The 19,477-nt window shown below is 36.4% G+C and overlaps 1 protein-coding gene and 1 pseudogene across 1 annotated transcript; both read left to right on the top strand.

The window, feature by feature from the left end:
- Positions 1–1,012: 1,012 nt before the first annotated feature.
- Positions 1,013–7,347, top strand: LOC130944355 (uncharacterized; annotated as a pseudogene).
- Positions 7,348–12,166: 4,819 nt separating this feature from the next.
- On the top strand, positions 12,167–13,722 carry LOC130943705 (inorganic pyrophosphatase 2-like). The gene is made up of 4 exons (XM_057871706.1): positions 12,167–12,448; positions 12,556–12,677; positions 12,881–13,082; positions 13,176–13,722. The coding sequence occupies exons 1-4, from the start codon at positions 12,311–12,313 to the stop codon at positions 13,524–13,526; spliced, it is 813 nt and encodes a 270-aa protein (XP_057727689.1). The 5' UTR covers positions 12,167–12,310; the 3' UTR covers positions 13,527–13,722.
- The last annotated feature ends 5,755 nt before the right edge of the window (positions 13,723–19,477 follow it).

Raw genomic sequence — 19,477 nt, 5'->3', positions numbered from 1 at the left:
TAATATATACATTGTTTGTGTATGTGATTTATATATATATATATATATATAATAAGTTAAACAAAGTTTTTCTCCTATGTTAATCAAAGAATTTCAATAGTTATCAACTACATCTAATAGAATGACTGAGAAGTAAGAATTACAATAAGTTAAACCCAGGTTCAAAATGTTGAAACGAAGGAAAGAAAACAGTGGATATATGATTAGAGAAAAATATATAATAATGAGAAATATACTAAAACTGAATTTTTCCTCCAACTAATAAAAGTGAGGTGTCAATTCCTCATGAATTCATTTTTTCTCTAAAATGAAATCACTATTTTCTCTTCTAAATTTATTTTAGAAAAATATCTTTATTATAATTATATTACAATATTACAATTATATTATAAGTAACATTTAATGAATAATGCATAATTATAGTAATTTAGAAAAATAAAATAAAGTCTAGTAATTTATCTTTCGACTACACACATATGTAGAATAACTTTTAAGAAGGAGTCACGCATAATAAATACGATCGATGGTTGACTGTATACTAACATTGATATAATATTATTTCAGGTATATATTTTGCAGGTATAAAAAAAGTGTTGAGTTATTTTTTAGTGGGTTTAAATTAGGGTAAAAAACTATTATAAGCCAATGCCATCTCAATTTGACGTATATAAGCCAAACTGAAAATCGTTTCAGTAATGCGCAAGATCTTGTATTTATATAATTCGAACTGATATGGTTCGAACTGCATATGAGAGTAATTCGAACCAGGGCAGTTCGAATTACCAGTTGAATTTTCTTCATAAATCGAACCAGGTAGGTTCGAACCTTGACTGCACGTAATTCGAACCAGGGAGGTTCGAATTATAGAGAGAGGGTCCGGCCAACGTATTTCGAACCAGGCTGGTTCGAATTAAACAAAACATAAATCGAACCGGGTCGGTTCGAATTAGTGGGACTCAATGGGCTATAAAACCGGTCTAAACGTGAGTTGGTTTTGAGTAGAGGGAGTAAGATGGCTAGTGAGGAGAGTTTTGTTGTTTTGGTTCACCACAGAGGATCCATTAAGAGGAAAACTCGTTCCGGAGTGAAGTTCACAGATAAAGATCCTCTCTGTATTGTCGTAACTCCTCGGACGAGCTATGACGACCTTGTTAGATCTGTACTGATGAAGCTCAGTCTGGAAGATGCGAAGCGGGTGAAGAAGTTTTTCTATCGCATTCCAGTCACGGTGCTCCAGGATTCCGTGAAGTATGATTGTTTCACGATCAGTAGTGATGAGGACTTGCAGGTAATGTTTCTTTGTCGGCGACAGTTTCCGGAGGTCAGGACCCCAGAGTTGTTGGCAAAGCTGGTTGATGTGGTATCCAGCTCAGGGGGTTCGAACCGGAATACCACCACTTTAGCCACACAAGCCGGTTCTAGTTCCCGGCCTGCCGTTGCTTCTTCCTCCGTCCCTGTCTACCAGCCAGTGGTCCAAGCTGTCGCCTCCCCGTCTTTTGCTGTTGATCTCAATGGCAGCGTTGGTGAAGACGTACGTTCAAGGGAAAATTTGCCGGACGATTTACTCGGCGTTGCACCGCTTAGCGTTGGAGACGGAGTGTTGGGTGATGCAGATGAGGATGACGTCGAGCCGGATATGATTGACGATGACAGCGGCGATGATATTGGAGCAACTGAGCCTGCATTGACGGCGGGTGGTTCTAGCACTGGCACACAGCAGTATCCACCACATTTTTCCTCTTTGGACTTGGATGCCATGAGGCAGGAGGTGGTTTCTGGGCACTCTGTTGGATTCGGAGCTAGAGATGCGGAAGGGACTGCTGGTCTGACAGAGTTCCAGGTTGGTCAGCAATTTCAGGATAAAGATGAGGTCTTTCTAAGTGTGAAGACTTACAGCATCCAGCGAGGGGTACAGTACAAGGTAGTGGAGTCCGATCATCGCCGGTATGTGGGCAAGTGTTCCGAGTTTGGGAATGGGTGCACATGGTTGATTCGGCTGAGTCTCCGGAAGCGCAAGGGCATTTGGGAGGTCAAACGGTACAATGGACCTCACACTTGCTTGGCCACATCCATCTCGAGTGACCACAGGAGTTTGGATTATCATGTGATTTCGGCGTTCATTATGCCAATGGTTAGGGCTGATGCATCCATCAGCATAAAGGTGCTCCTGAACGCCACCGCAGCACGCTTTAGGTTTAGGCCGACTTACAGGAGGGTCTGGATGGCAAAGCAGAAGGCTATTGCCCTCATCTACGGTGATTGGGATGAGTCATACAACGAGACACCTAGGTGGGTGTTGGGTGTCCAACTGATGATGCCTGGTACTGTTGCAGTCCTAAGGACGAGCCCCGTTCGAGTTGGAGGACAGGTGGACGAGTCTCAAGCGTATTTTCACAAACTTTTCTGGACTTTTCCACCTTGCATCGACGCATTCCGCCATTGCAAGCCGCTAATCAGCATCGACGGCACCCATCTGTATGGCAAGTATGGGGGAACGTTGCTCATCGCAATTGCACAGGACAGGAACTCCAACATTCTACCTGTTGCATTCGCACTAGTAGAGGGTGAGAATGCTGAGTCCTGGACATTCTTTCTCTCCCACCTTCGTCAGCACGTGACACCGCAGCCGGGTCTGCTGGTTATATCGGACAGGCATAACGGCATCAAGGCTGCGCTAGAGGCTCCTGATGGAGGTTGGTTACCTCCATCTGCATACCGCGCATTCTGCATTCGACACGTAGCTGCTAATTTTGCCCTAACCTTCAAGGGCAAAGATGCACGGAGGCTTCTTGTGAATGCGGCGTATGCCAAGACCGAGGTTGAGTTTGATTACTGGTTTGATATACTGCGGTCTGAAGACCCGGCGATGTGTGAATGGGCGAACCGGATTGATTATTCATTGTGGACTCAGCATCGTGATGAGGGTCGGAGATTCGGTCACATGACGACGAATATCTCAGAATGTGTGAACTCAATCCTGAAGGGTGTCAGAAACCTACCGGTATCCTCACTAGTGAAGGCAACATATGGAAGGCTTGCCGAACTATTTGTTCGCAAGGGGAGAGAGGCTGAGGCCCAGATGGGAACCGGACAACAATTCAGTCAACACTTGGTAAAGTGTATTGAGGCAAACCTGAAGACGGCGAGGTGCTTCACGGTGACTTTGTATGACAGGGATAATTCCGAGTTCACCGTGGCAGAAACCACTCCGACTGGTTCCTTCTCATTGGGTAGCTACAGAGTGTCGCTTGCCTCTTGAACATGTGACTGCGGCTACTTCCAGGCGCTTCATTTTCCCTGTCAGCACGCGCTTGCATGTTGTGCCTACTCACGGGTAAACTGGACTACTTATGTTCACAGCGTGTACCAGATTAGTTCGGTCTTCAGTGTGTATCGGATGGGATTTACCCCTCCCATTCCAGAGGGATTCTAGCCACCATACGACGGGCCTATTGTCCTACCGGACCCTGACAAGAGACGTGCGAGAGAGGGTCGTCCGAGGTCCACCAGGATACGAACAAATATGGACGAGGAGATCCGAACCGTCCAAAGAGATGTGGTCTTTGTCGCCAACCCGGTCACACACGACGGAGTTGCCCACAACTTGCTGGATCGTCCCACACTGGGGCCCTTAGTAGCCATGTTATTAGCGGTAGTACTTATTTTAGTTAAGTTTTAATGTTGATTTTCCTAATATAATGTACTGTCCATGCTGCGTTAAGTAATGAATATGTTATGTTTCACTTTCAGTCTTATGAATAGTCCCCTAAATGCAAAATTTAATAAATAAATGTATGTAACAGACTGTACAATGGTGCGATGACGAAAAAAAATATCACTAATAACAACTGCTAAACATCATTTTTCAAAGTACATATCAATCAACAAACAACCAAGGAAAACATCTCTTAAATAAGAACAAAGTAACTCAGCTTCAAAATAACAACAAATTTATACATTAATGAAGTCTAAGGAACAAAATACATGAAAAGTGAATCATCAAAACAGATGCGAGCCCGTAAAGCAACGACGAGGAACCCGTGCTCTCTGACCTCTACGGATAAAAGGCTCCTCATCCTCGATCTCATCGGCGTCCTCGTCCGGGGCAGGCTGTGCCGGTGGCGCAAAATGGACGGGGGCAGCAGACGACCCAGCAACAGACTCTGAGGCCGCAGCGTAGGCAGATGGTGGGGTGCCTCCCAAACCAAAATGATCACCAACAGATGTCGAAGGAGGCTCGTTCAGATCAACATCTAACGGTGCCTGCGTGCCGGATGTCTCACCACGCCTCCTGGCCGGCATGTCCTCCTGCATGATGGCGGTAATGTCCGCTAGAAACTGTGGACTCCCGAAGTCCGGATCTAGCGTATCTGCGCCAAGGAAGTCTGACCACTGTGATCCCGTAATAACTAATGGGGTACCCTCCTGCTGAGGCTGGTCATGGGCGGGTACACCGACGAAATAATCCCCAAGAGGCCCAGACCCAAGTCCAATGTCACCAGGCTCACCCCCATCACCCATGCCTGACCCATACCACTCACCTCCATGTCCGCCATCGTGGGTACTAACACCAGCAACTGCAACTGCCTCGGCACCATCCCCGCCCTCCGGACCATAATGATCCTCCGCACCACGCCCTCTCTGTCTCCCTCGCCAGCCTCCTCGTCCGCCTCTAGCAGGACCAGCATCGTCATCAGCGTCAATAGCCGCATCTAGCCACCTCCACTCACGCTGGCTACGTCGTGTGCCCACACGAGCCCTCCTCTCAACCCTCCGCCTGTCAGGCACGTCCTCAGGACGATCCATGTCAGGAATCCGCCCGGCACCCCGCTGTGACGCCTCAACTGGAATAGGAACGGCTCTCGGATCCCTCAACTGCATATCCGGAGACAGGAACCTCTTACCATGCTGACTCCACCACTCGAGAAACAACTGCGAGGGTCCAGGATCGGCAACAACATCGATCCTCAGAACCATGTCCGCACGGGACTCCCAATGCAGATGCCACCTCTGAAGATTGTACGGGAACCAACGATCGCCGCCTCTGCCATCCTTCGACATCAGAAAGTCGATGTTCAGTGCGGGATTCGGAGGGGGCTGCACCCCTCCGAACTGCGGAAGAACCCTAACAATCTGATGCCACTCTATGACGGTAAAGTAGATCAGCGACGTCACAGACCGCCACAACTCCATATGCCTAGGCTCCAGAACCTCTGGATGCACAACCTGAAGTACCTCGGGAGTGCTGTACGGCATCCAGATAAACTGCACAGAAAACTCTCCATATTCAGGGCATATCATAAAGTCTGCTAAAATAAAGAAACTCATTAAATAGCGTACTCACCTCCCTGTCCTGTAACCGGTCTATCCTAAGCCTCCACATCTCCACTCTAGGACCCTTCTCGCTAGCAGAAGGGTTGTATCCTGACCACCTGCATAATACATGTGTCGTATGGCTAGTTAAATGTGTCTTAAGGGTTTCTAATACATTAATAATGAACATGGATATATTTATACTAAAATGAAATAGAGAAGGCTGGGTAGAGTACCTCGACGCCAGTGGCCAGCTGATCGTGTCAAACCCAGAGGGCATAAACCGAGGAAATCGCCAGAAGATCCAAGACTGAAGTAGTTGAAGTGGGCTCGCTAACTTGACCACATGTCTGTTCGCCACTCGGCACATGCACCGGTACAACCATGCCAGTGCTGCAGAACCCCAGCTATAGGTACCCATCTCCTCCAGCCTGGCTACGTAGGGAAGCCATCTAATGTGAATGCGGTTGCCAGACTTGTCCCCAAACAGCTGCGTACCCAACAACATCATAATGTACGCACGGACATATCACCGCACAGTCTCGTCATCTGCTCCATCGGGGCACTCACCAAAAGTCTCCTGAAACCAACTGCAGTTCACTACGTACTTCTGAACCTGGCTGGGAGGAGAAACCATTCCAAGCAGCTCCTGAAACCACGCCCAGGCTGGACGGCCACCCTGGATGTATAAATGAAACTCTGACAGGCAGCCGCTCACGTAACACCCGTCCACGGGCAAACCCAACTGGTATGCCACGTCCTGAAGTGTGATCGTGCACTCTCCGAACGGCATGTGAAACGTGTGCGTCTCCGGACGCCATCGCTCGACAAATGCACTGACAAGGGCCTCGTCTAACCGGAACCATCTATCGTTCAGCCTTGTAAGATGGTATAGTCCTGCCATCTGCAAGTATGGAATGTATCTGTCATCTAGTCGCATGCCCTGCTGCCGCCGCATGCTCCTAATGCATCGCTGGGGCTGCACATGACATTAACCGCATTGTTATAACCAACTCACATAAAACAATTACCACATTCCACTAACATAAACCACCAACATAAAAATAGCTAACATAAAACCGGCTAACATAAAACCGGCTAACATAAAACGACTAACATAAATCCGGCTTACATAAAACCGCTAACGTAAAACTGGCTAACATAAAATCGGAAAACATAAAACCGGCTAACATAAAACCGGCTATCATAAAACCGGCTAACATAAAACAGCTAACATAAAACCGGCTAACATAAAACCGGGAAACATAAAATCGGCTAACATAAAACCGGCTATCATAAAACCGGCTAACATAAAACCGGCTAACATAAAACATCTAACATAAAACCGGCTAACATAAACCACTAACATAAAACAGCAAACATAAAACAACTAACATAAAACAACTAATACTAACCACTAACATAGAACAACTAAGATAAACCAATAACATAAAACAACTAACATAACCCACCAACTAAACCACCAACATAAAACAACTTGCGTTAACCACTAACAAAAACCGCTACCAGAAACCACTAAAAGAAACCGCCTACATAAACCACCAACTGAAGCACCATCTAGCATCAACATGCCACTAAAACCGCATGCAAAACCAATAACTCAAAAATACCACTACAACGAACTTATTTCTGTACTAACCTCCTCGTTGATGACCCCTGCTATATGTGTGACTCCGTCCAAGCGATATAACCGTGCCGGATCGTCCCCCATTCAGCAGAGAATTCCGTTCAGGTCTTTGTCGGAGAGAATCTGGGTCGTTTTCTCTAGGATTTGGTGGGGTTGGGGAAGGGAAGAATGGTTCGAATGAGGGTGATTCGAACTCCTTATATAGCCGAATCATAAGTAATTCGAACTAGCTTGGTTCGAATTACTCTTCCCTAAAATCGAACCAGCTTGGTTCGAATTACGTGCAACGCTTTCCAATGAGTAATTCGAACCACCCTGGTTCGAATTATGAGCGTTTTGAGTTCGAACCTCCTTGGTTCGAATTATGCACTTACCATTCTTACTAATTCGAACTTGACTGGTTCGAATTATTAACATTTGTAGTTCGAACCATACTGGTTCGATTTATATATAAATATCCCTTGGCTTATTTCTGAAACGATTTTCGTTTTGGCTGATATAGGTAAATTTTGGAGAGCATTGGCTTATTATGGTTTTTTACCCTTTAAATTATTTATTGTTTATTAGAGAATTTTGTGCATTAGAATTCTCTAATAATTTATTATTTATTTTGAGCTGATTTTGATATGTTCTTCTTTGACAGTAAAATAATATATAAAAATTTGTTGATGGATCTAAGTATTACTAGGTTATTTATGGTCACATTGAGTATATATGTTTAATTTATTGAAAAAAGTAAATTAGTAAAACTAATTAATAACTATTTTAGAGTTAATACATTTAATACTAGATTAAGAAAAAATATATAATACATAATATGTTATATTTTTATTAATCAAATTATTATAATTCAAATTAATCTTAATAAAAGAATTTAAAATTATAATTTCAATCTTATCACGTGCATGGCACGGGATATGACACTTGTTTTAATAATAATATACGGGTAATTGAAATAGTTTATATACGGATTTTTCAAGTTGTTATTATTATTATTATTATTATTATTATTATTATTATTATTATTATTATTATTATTGGATAATAAATAAGAATTAGAATTATATTAATATTTTAAAAAATAATATAATTAAAATGACTAAAAATATTTAAAATTAATGTGTGTTATTAATATCATAAAATTTGATTATTTTATGATTAGATTCAAATATTCTTATCATGATTACTACGACTAGTACAATTATCATATCATTATTATTATTATTATTATTAAAATAATTAAAAATATTTTCAATTGATAATTGATAAGTAGTTTAATAATGTATTAAATATTGATTTAATATAATTATAATAAAGATATGTTTTTAAATTAGTATAATTATGTATTATTCATTAAATATTAATTATAATATAATTATAATAAAGATATTTTTTATAAAATAATTTAAAATAGAGAATAGGAAAGTTCATTTTGGAGGAAAAACGGAGTCACGAGAGATCGACACCTCACCTTCATTAGTTGGGAAAAAACTCAGTTTTAGTATATTAAGTAGATATCGTGACAATTTAAAGTGAATATCTCACATTAATAATAATAATAATAATAATAATAATAATAATAATAATAATAATAATAATAATAATAATAATAATAATAATAATAATAAGGTCTACACGGTACATGCATTATATTTTAAAAAGGTAATATATTTTAAAAAAATTAGGATATCAATAATCAATTGTGATTAATATCAATATCAATAATTAATTCTTATAATTATTTTTTTGTACTATTAAAAGCTACGTATAGTGTTTTTTTTTTGAGATAAAAAAGGTTATGATTCATAACATTTTCGTAAAGTTATATCGTATGTACACAAGATTAATTAGATAACAAATTGAATTTTACTTAATATGTTTTATTTATGCTCATATTTTTCATTAATTATTTTACTTTTTATATTTACAGTAAATATTGAATATAAAAAAAATATTGAATGTTATCTATTTTATTTATTTAGAGTTATAATTAAATTTGATATAATTATAGTAAGTATCTAGAATTAATAATAACATGATAGCATAATTTTAAGTTGTATAATATAATAAAAAATATAGCAATTTATGTATGCTTCCTGTATAACAATAAGATTATATATTTATATATCTCATCTTTTAGCTCTTTCCTAAAAATATTGGCATATAATTAATGTCCATAACATATATATTGAGTAAGTATCTCTATTGAATTAATCATAAAGGTTAATAAAATATAATGGCATAAATTTCACCTAATTGTAGCAAGTATCTCTGTTGAAAATATTTGCTAATTATTACCGTGTATATATATATATATATATATATATATATATATATATATATATAAGGATTAATAGTGAATTGTTACGATTATATATCATCTAGAAAATTCGTATCTCAGACATAGAACTTCTTTTGTTTATTATTTTTCATATCTAAGGGATACTAACTACGATTCTATCAACAATATTACCTATGATAGATTATGTAATGAAAAAATTTGAAAAATAAAGGCAAGAATTATAAGGTTATGGAAAGTCTCATCCAAATTTGACAAGAACAAGACGACTTACATAGAAATGGTTCTCATAGATGATAAGGTAAGTTGATTATTTTTCATAATTCTTTCAAGTGATGCTAGGTCCATTTTATAAATATTTTTTGTTCATATTTTAACTTTATTTGATAAGTAAACCTTGCACGAATCAAAGACAGTGCGATTTTATAGATTTATAAGTGCGTGCGAATAGTTTTTATATTTAATTTGTTTTATAGTGTGATAATAGCCAATATATTTGTTGGTGGATTTAACTATTACTATATTATTTATGATCACATTCAGTATATATGTCTGATTTATTAAAGAAAGTAGATTATTAAAACTGATTAATAACTATTTTAGAGTTAATCTATTTAACACTAGATTAAAAAAATAAATAATGCATAACATATTACTTTTTTATTAATCAAATTATTATAATTTAAATTAATTTAAAAAAATTTAAAATTATAATTTCAATCTTATCACATGCATGGTATGAGTAATTACACTTGTTTTATATGAATAAGAAATGAATTTTTTAATTTTTTTTAAATGTTTGGTAAAATATAATTTTTTATTATTTAATATTTTTTTATATATTTTTATTTTATTTAAAAAATAAAAAATAAAAAATTATACTTTATTAAATATATAATTAAAAAAATTGAAAAGATTCATTTCTATATAAACATAAAATCGATAAAAGTGATAATTATTTAGACTATTTAAGCACTATGTTATGCATATTTGACTATCTTTTTATTTATTGAAAAGTAAAGTCTGATGGAATTATATTAGAGATTATTAATTGTTAGCTTCGAATATCCGAGAATTGTTAAGATTAATAGATTTACTTTTCGTTATGTATAATAATAAAAATATAAAATTAATTAAAATGTAAAATTTTTATTAAATAATATTAAATTAAAATATTAAAAAAAGATAAATATCTTTTGATAAAAATATGTGTACAATAAAAATTAACAACTAAATTAACTATTTATATAAAATATATGGTAGAATACAAAATACATGTTAAAAATATATAAAATAATCATATTAGATGCATACTAAAATTAATTATTAAAATCAGTTTATAAAATATAATACAATTTAAATATAAAATATATATTAAAAATAAATTAAATTATATATTTATATACAAATATATACTGATCGATTTGGTGGTTAATTTTTTTTGTATACACAATAATTTTTATATACAAATATACGATAACAAATTTAATAATTGATGTTTTGTATACAATAAAATTAGGCATCCAAACTTTTTTAACTTAAATCTTCAATCAAATCATAGTGTGTTTCTTTTTCAAACGCACGTGTATATAGTGTTATTTTTTCTTTTTTTTTTCTTTGGTTGTTATCATTGTTATTGTATGCTTCTTTTTCTATGCGTTTCTTTCTTCAACATCGTTATTGTAACTACTGCCACTACTATTATTGTCATCACTGCTGTCGCCACCTACACAGTACACAAAAATTGGTGCACAATATAAAAAAATTATGTACTATATTAATAATTTTTTGTAATATATATATAAATATCAATGCTATCAGAGGCGGAGCCAGGTATAAGGAAAGGGGGGCAACGATCCCCCCTAATTTTAATTTTTTACATGTAAATTATATTTAAATTTTAGTTTAGCTCCCCCTTAAAATTTTATTTTAGTCTTATTTTATTGTGTAAATATTTTTTGCCCCCCTCTTATATTTTATCTAGTTCCGCCCCTGAATGCTATATTCATAAATTTATGTTTTATGTACACAATTTTGTTCTGTATAAAAATTTATGTGTTTTATAATAAAATTTTTATGCTTTTTAATAAAATTTATGTGTTGAAAAAGCACAAAAATAAAAAACTATATGATAGACGAGCATTATTTTTTTTATTGAATTTATATTAACTCGATTGAATTTAGTTAAAAAAAAATGCTGGTGCATATAGTATTATCATTTTGTATATGCCTAACATTTTTTACTTTGTTATCCATATAGGCTATGCAGCTTGTTTTGAGCCTCTTGAATTTTTATAAATCCAAAATATAAAGAAAGAAAACTTAATAATACTTTGATTGTTTTGATTTCGGAAGCAATATAATAATGGCAAACTAATAAAAAACAAGCCGTATAAATTTCGATTTCATATATTATCTTAACATGAAAAATAACAAAAACAAGGCTAAAGGAGTGGATCACAAAAGAGAGTCCAATTTGAAGTAGGATGATGAACACCACATGCTTAATTAGCAAATTAAAACACCCATACCTAATTATAATAAAAACCAAATCTAAAAATAACTAAAAATGGACCAGACCATACCAGGAATATTAATCTTGTAGCTAGTAAGTGCGTTATCATAGGTGGCCACATTGATTTCAAAACCCTCGAATATTCCTTTTTTAGTATCATGATTTTGACCTAAACCTAATTAGTAAATTACAATTTCTCTGCCCTCCGATCTTCTTTTATCAACCCAGAGTTTATAAGATGAACGGCTATGATGGGAATTTCATTTTCAAAAAAGGGGTTTGTTAATTGTTATGTAATATTCCTTTGGATTTTGGTATCTTCAAGGTTTTTTTTTTTTTTTTTCAAACACCGTTTCATTCATAGGGTTCCCTATAAATACCCAATTTTCTCTTCGTTGTTGAAACCAAGCAAATAATCGATTTTGACAGCAGTTTTGGACTCCCATGAAGTCTTAATTCTCATTTCTCACACACCACCACACTCGAAAACAAGAATCATATTTTCATCTTGCTCATTCAGTTTGTCACCATTATTATGGCTGGGATTGTTGTTGTTTTGGACTTCGACAAGACCATTATTGAATGTGACAGTGACAACTGGGTTGTTGATGAATTGGGTTTCACTGATCTGTTTAATCAGCTTCTTCCTACCATGCCTTGGAACACTCTCATGGTAATGTTTCATTTTCTCTGAATTTGTATTACCACTAGGCTCTGCTTTTTTTCTATAAGCTACATTGTTTGCATGGCCTAAAGACTTAGCTTTTTTGGGTTTTATAGGACACCATGATGATGGAGCTTCATGCTAATGGGAAAACCATTGATGAGATTGTGAAGGTTCTGCAGAGAATTCCTATACATCCCAGAGTTGTCCCTGCCATTAAAACCGCCTATGCTATGGGGTATGCTATGTCATATGTCACTAATCTATTTAAACTTTGTAATTAAATACAAAACTTTTAATCCTAAATTGAGTTTAATTTTGATGCAAAAAGTAGTTATTTTTTATGATTGGGAATTACATGATGTGTCAAAATTAAATTCTTCTAAATTTATAAGTTTAGGACACAGCAAAATTTTTAAATTTATTTTTGTAACTTTTCAGGTGTGACTTGAGGATTGTAAGTGATGCAAACACACTTTTTATTGACACTATATTGAAGAACTTAGGAATAAGGGAATGCTTCTCTGAGATCAACACTAACCCTTCCTATATTACTGAAGAGGGAAGGTTAAGAGTTTTGCCTTATCATGACTCCAACAAATATCACCATGGATGTAGCCTCTGCCCTCCAAACATGTGCAAGGTCTGTTTATAGGATACCCCTTTGATATTTAATCAAACCGAAAAAGGTTGAATTTTTGTGGCTAATTCTAATTTATATTTGTTTGGATTGCAGGGTCTAATCATAGAGAGAATCCAAGATTCAATAACATGTGGTGAAGAGAAGAAGAGGTTCATCTATCTTGGGGATGGAAGTGGGGACTATTGCCCAAGCTTGAGGCTGAAGGAAAAGGACTTTATGATGCCAAGGAAGAACTTCCCAGTTTGGGAGCTGATATGTAAAGATCCTTTGCTTGTTAAGGCCGAAATCCATGAATGGAGTGATGGAGAAGACATGGAACGTATTTTGCTGCATTTGATCAACAAGATCTCTATGGAGGAATTCATTTCAGCTGATTGCAAGAGGCAGAGTTTCTCAGTTTCTTCTCATGAGTCCTTACCTCATGTTCTCCCTGTTAGGCAGTAATAATATTAGTAACTAATAGTAATAGTGAATAATCAATAGCAAATGTAACATAGCTCAAAAGTGTTTATCTTTCTTGCACTTCTAATCAAGCCAACAGTCCCTAATCTAAACGGTTTCAATTGTTGGAAATTGGAATGGCCCTCAAGATAGGGCTCCATAATGTGAATTTGAATGAAATCTAAACTTTAGTTGGCTACTTTGCTCTATTTTGTTACTTCTGCAGCTTTTGATTCATGCATAAAAAACACAAACTGATCCTCACTTGGACCCATAATCTCACTTTCATTATATAGGAAAACTTTTAAGTATACCGATATACTAGTGTTTTAGTGATTTTTAGTGATTTTTAATTGTTGATTTTAATTATAAAAAATATATATAATATATATAATTAAGATCAATAGTTAAAATTTACTTAAATATTGCCCATTATATAGTCATTATTAATTTGTCATATCTGGTGAACTTGCTTAGAAAATTATTGAATTTGGTAGAGTTGTTGAAAGTTGGTAGGCAATTGAATGAGGTAAAAGGCCATGTGGTTCAATGCAAATGCATGAGTTATAAAGCTTATTTGGGTAGTGTGTCATGCACTAAACCATATTTTTATCTCTTGCTTTCTCTACCAAATGCAGACGTGCTTGGATCTCACTACTATAAATTCAAAGGAATCAATTTTTATATATAGTGTAGTCTAACTCTGATATCATGATCCACATAAATTAATATTTTGCAGCTATTGCTTGTGAGTTGTGAATTTCGTTCTCTAAGCCTTTCTATACTGTGTGCTATTTCTTTCTTTTCGTCTTTAGTCAACGAAAAAAATAAGTAAATTAATCGTTTATCTATCTATCTATTAATATATAATAGGAGAGTAGTAAGTGATTCTTTATTCGTCAAGTGGCGCATTCAGTGCTTGACAAGTGCTAGCTTTTATTATATGACGCGTGTAGCTTATCAAAACATCAAAAAACAGTGTAAAAATTAAATTTTGAAATTTGAAACTCGGAAATTTTTCTAAAAAGAATAGCTACATTGAATACAGCAGCTACATTGGAAAGAGGGGAGACAAAAAAATGGAAGAAGAAAAGTAGTAGAGGGAGGAAACAGAGAACGCGGGGGAGGAGGGAGCTCCTCTGCTGCCACAAGCGCCTGCTATTCGTCATGGTCACTGCCGGATAGAAAACCCTAAAGAGATAAGTATTTCATCTTCACAACAATGGATTTTAGAATTTACTTATCACATTTATGCCTTTGATTTTTATTTTTGAACTGTTTTGACCACTTCAAGAATGTTGGAATGCTTTTTTTCGGTGCCATCTCTACTGCCGTCTTCATCTGGTCTCTATCTTGGAAAATGTTACTAACTTCAACATTTATGTTAGAATGCTTTTTATAGTATTATGTAAGGCTTTGAATATCCCGAGTTTGAAAAAAGTTGCTTCTTTGTGCAAATACATTAAAAAAATAGAGTTCACTTGAATAGATCAAAAAATAGCTTGAGTAATATTGAATCTTTCTCATTTCAAATCCAAGATTTGAATCTCTCTCTTGCTCTCATTCCTCATTTTGCTCTGCAGCTATGAAGAAGTAGCTTCAAATTTTTGGAATTCATTTGGTGTTTATTTTCATTTGCTCTCCGTATTGGCACCGTCTACCTCTGCTGCCTCAGATGATTTCCTCTCTGTCGAATACAAGAACTACAACAGCACCGCCAAAGTACAAGAACTACTAGCATAGGGTAGCCTGGTCCGACTCGCAGAAAGTATTAGCCTTAACCTTACACAGTTTGCACTTCTTCATCATATCTACCTTCTCTGTTTTGAACCGTGTTCATCATGCCTCAACCTTAAAGAAGATACATTCAGGTGAGTTTAAATAATTGTTTACATCTACCAAATACTCTATTATAAGGCTCTCAAATGGCATATATATAGTGAAACACGACGTATTCTTTGCAATTGTGATTGAATCAGAGTAAAAGAGTTTTGATTTTGGTCAAAATTACCTATCTTTACTAACCCATGTTCCCACCAAAACAGATAAGAAGAAAGCCAGGGGCCTGATGAGCGGATAATTTATACGCTTTTTGACATTGTTTTTAGGTAGTTTTTAGTAGGATCTATCTACTTTTAGGGATGTTTTTATTAGTTTTTATGCAAAATTAACATTTCTGGACTTTACTATGAGTTTGTGTATTTTTTGTGATTTCAGGTATTTTCTGGCTGAAATTGAGGGACCTGAGCAAAAATCTGATAGGAGGCTGAAAAGGGACTACAGATGCTGTTGGATTCTGACCTCCCTGCACTTGAAATGGATTTTTTGGAGCTACAGAATTTCAAATGGCGCACTCTCAATTGCGTTGGAAAGTAGACATCCAGGGCTTTCCATCAATTTATAATAGTCCATACTTTATTCGAGTTTAGGCGACGCAAACTGGCATTCAACGCCAGTTTCATGCTGCATTCTGGAGTAAAACGCCAAAAACACGTCACAAACCAGAGTTAAACGCCAAAAACACGTTACAACTTGACGTTTAACTCCAAGAGAAGCCTCTGCACGTGTAAATCTCAAGCTCAGCCCAAGCACACACCAAGTGGGCCCTGGAAGTGAATTTCTGCACTTAGACTTATTTCTGTAAACCCTAGTAACTAGTTTAGTATAAATAGAACTTTTTACTATTGTACTCACATCTTTAGACGAGCTTTTGGAACGTTTTGGGAGGCTGGCCATTCAGCCATGCCTACCCTATTTTTACTTATGTATTTTCAACGGTGGAGTTTCTACACACCATAGATTAAGGGTGTGGAGCTCTGCTGTTCCTCGAGTATTAATGCAAAGTACTATTGTTCTTCTATTCAATTCATGCTTATTCTTATGTGATGCTCATCACCATTCTCACTTATGAACGTGTGCCTGACAACTACTTTCGTTCTACATGCAAATAAGCTTGAATGAATATCTCTTGGATTCCTTAATTAGAATCTTCGTGGTATAAGCTAGAATCCATTGGCAGCATTCTTGAGAATCCATAAAGTCTAAACCTTATCTGTGGTATTCCGAGTAGGATTCAGGGATTGAATGACTGTGACGAGCTTCAAACTCGCGACTGTAGGGCGTGGTGACAACGCAAAAGGATAGTAAATCCTATTCTTACATGATCAAGAACCGACAGATGATTAGCCGTTCGGTGACAGCGCACCTGGACCATTTTCACTAAGAGGACGGATGGTAGCCATTGACAACGGTGATCCCCAACATACAGCTTGCCATGGAAGGGAGTAAGAATGATTGGATGAAAGCAGTAGGAAAGCAGAGATTCAGAAGGAATACAGTATCTTCATGCGCTTATCTGAAATTCCTACCAATGAATTACATAAGTATCTCTATCTCTATTTCATGCTTTATTTATCTTTATATTCGAAAACCATTATAACAATTAGAATCTGCCTGACTGAGATTTTCAAGATGACCATAGCTTGCTTCATACCAACAATCTCCGTGGGATCGACTCTTACTCACGTAAGGTTTATTACTTGGACGACCCAATGCACTTGCTGGTTAGTTGTGCGAAGTTGTGAAGAATGTGTGTGAACCATAGTATTGTGCACCAAGTTTTTGGAGCCATTGCTAGGAATTGTTCGAGTTGTGAAAAGTATGAGTCACAATTTTGCCTATCAAGTTTTTGGCACCGTTGTCGGGGATTGTTTGAGTTTGGACAACTGACGGTTCATCTTGTTGCTCAAATTAGGTAATTTTCTTGTTTCAACCTTTATTTTCTTTTCAAAAAGTTTTCAAAAACCTTTCAAAAAATTTTTTCTTTGTTTTCGTTTTTATAAAAAGATATTTTCGAAAAAGCCTAAAAAAATTAATAAAATAATTTTTTTTTGTGTTTCTTGTTTGAGTCTTGAGTCAATTTTTAAGTTTGGTGTCTTGCATGTTTTTCTTTTCTTGAAAATTTTTCCAAAATAAGTTCTTGATGTTCATTATGATCTTCATAATGTTCTTGGTGTTCATCTTGACATTCATAGTATTCTTGCATGCATAATTGGTTTTGATCCAAAATTTTTATGTTTTGGGTCATATTTGTGTTTTTCTCTCTCCTCATTAAAAATTCAAAAATAAAAAAATTATCTTTCCTCAAGAACTCATTGACATGGTTGCAAATAACCAATTCATGTACACCTCTGAGAGGAATCCTGTGAGTAATGGGACGCTTCAGAAGAAGGGAGTTCTTGAAATTGATGCTCTGAATGCCATACTGGCCAAGAACAAAATATTGACCCAACAAGTCAATATGATATCTCAGAGTCTGAATGGATTGCAAAATGCATCCAACAGTACTAAAGAAGCATCTTCTGAAGAAGAAGTTTATGATACTAAGAACTCTGCAATGGCAGAGGTGAATTACATGGGTGAAGCCTATGGAAACACCTATAATCCCTCATGGAGAAATCATCCAAATTTATCATGGAAGGATTAACAAAAGCCTCAACAAGGCTTTAATAATGGTGGAAGAAACAGGTTTAGCAATAGCAAGCCTTTTCCATCATCTTCTCAGCAACAGACAGAGAATTCTGAGCAGAGCTTCTCTAACTTAGCAAACATAGTCTCTGATCTATCTAAGGCCACTTTAAGTTTTATGAATGAAACAAGGTCCTCTATTAGAAACTTGAAGGCACAAGTGGGTCAGCTAAGTAAGAAAATCACTGAAACTCCTCCTAGTACTCTCCCAAGCAATACAGAAGAGAATCCAAAAAGAGGGTGCAAGGCCATTGATATAATCAAAATGGCCGAATCCAAAGAGGAAGGGGAGGACATGAATCCCAATGAGGAAGACCTCATGGGACGTCCTCCAGACAGAAAGGAGTTCCCTATTGAGAACCTAAAGGAATCTGAGGCTCATATAGAGACTATAGAGGTTCCATTAAACTTCCTTCTACCATTCATGAGCTCTGAGAACTATTCTTCCTCTGAAGAGGATGAAGATGTAACTGAAGAGCAAGTTGCTCAATATCTAAGAGCCATCATGAAGCTGAATGCCAAGTTGTTTGGTAATGAGACTTGGGAAGATGAACCTCCCTTGCTCATTAGTGAACTAAATACATGGGTTCAGCAAACTTTACCTCAAAAGAAACAAGATCCTAGTAAATTTTTAATACCCTATACCATAGGCACCATGACCTTTGAGAAGGATCTGTGTGACCTGGGGTCAGGTATAAATCTTATGCCACTCTCTGTAATAGAGAAACTAGGGATCTTTGAGGTACAAGCTGCAAGAATCTCATTAGAGATGGCAGACAAGTCAATAAAACAAGCTTATGGATTGGTAGAGGACGTGTTAGTGAAGGTTAAAGGCCTTTACATCCCTGTTGATTTCATAATCTTAGACACTAGGAAGGATGAGGATGAATGCATCATCCTTGGAAGACCCTTCCTAGCCATAGTAGAAGCTGTGATTGCTGTTGATAGAGGAGAGCTAGTCCTTCAATTGAATGGGGACTACCTTGTGTTTAAAGCTTAAGGATCTTCCTCTACAACCATAGAGAGGAAGGATGAAAAGCTTCTCTCAATACAGAGTCAAACAAAGCCCCCACAATCAAATTCTAAGTTTGGTGTTGGGAGGCCACAACCAAACTCTAAGTTTGGTGTTGAGAAGCCCCCACATTCAAACTCTAAGTTTGGTGTTGGAAGGCCCTCATCATGCTCTGAACATCTGTGAAGCTCCATGAGAGCTCACTGTCAAGCTATTGACATTAAAGAAGCGCTTATTGGGAGGCAACCCAATTTTTTATTTATCTATATTTCTATTGTTCTTTTATGTTTTATTAGGTTTATGATCATGTGGAGTCACAAAACAATTGCAAAAATTAAAAACAGAATAAAAAATAGCAGAAGAAAAAGCACACCCTGGAGGAAGAGCTGTTTGGCGTTTAAACGCCAGAAACAAG

Source organism: Arachis stenosperma, chromosome 8 (genome assembly GCF_014773155.1).
Source record: "Arachis stenosperma cultivar V10309 chromosome 8, arast.V10309.gnm1.PFL2, whole genome shotgun sequence".
In the NCBI taxonomy this organism is placed as follows: domain Eukaryota; kingdom Viridiplantae; phylum Streptophyta; class Magnoliopsida; order Fabales; family Fabaceae; genus Arachis; species Arachis stenosperma.
The sequence above is the reverse complement of the archived record's forward strand: the minus strand, read 5'-3'. Positions and strand labels throughout refer to the sequence as shown.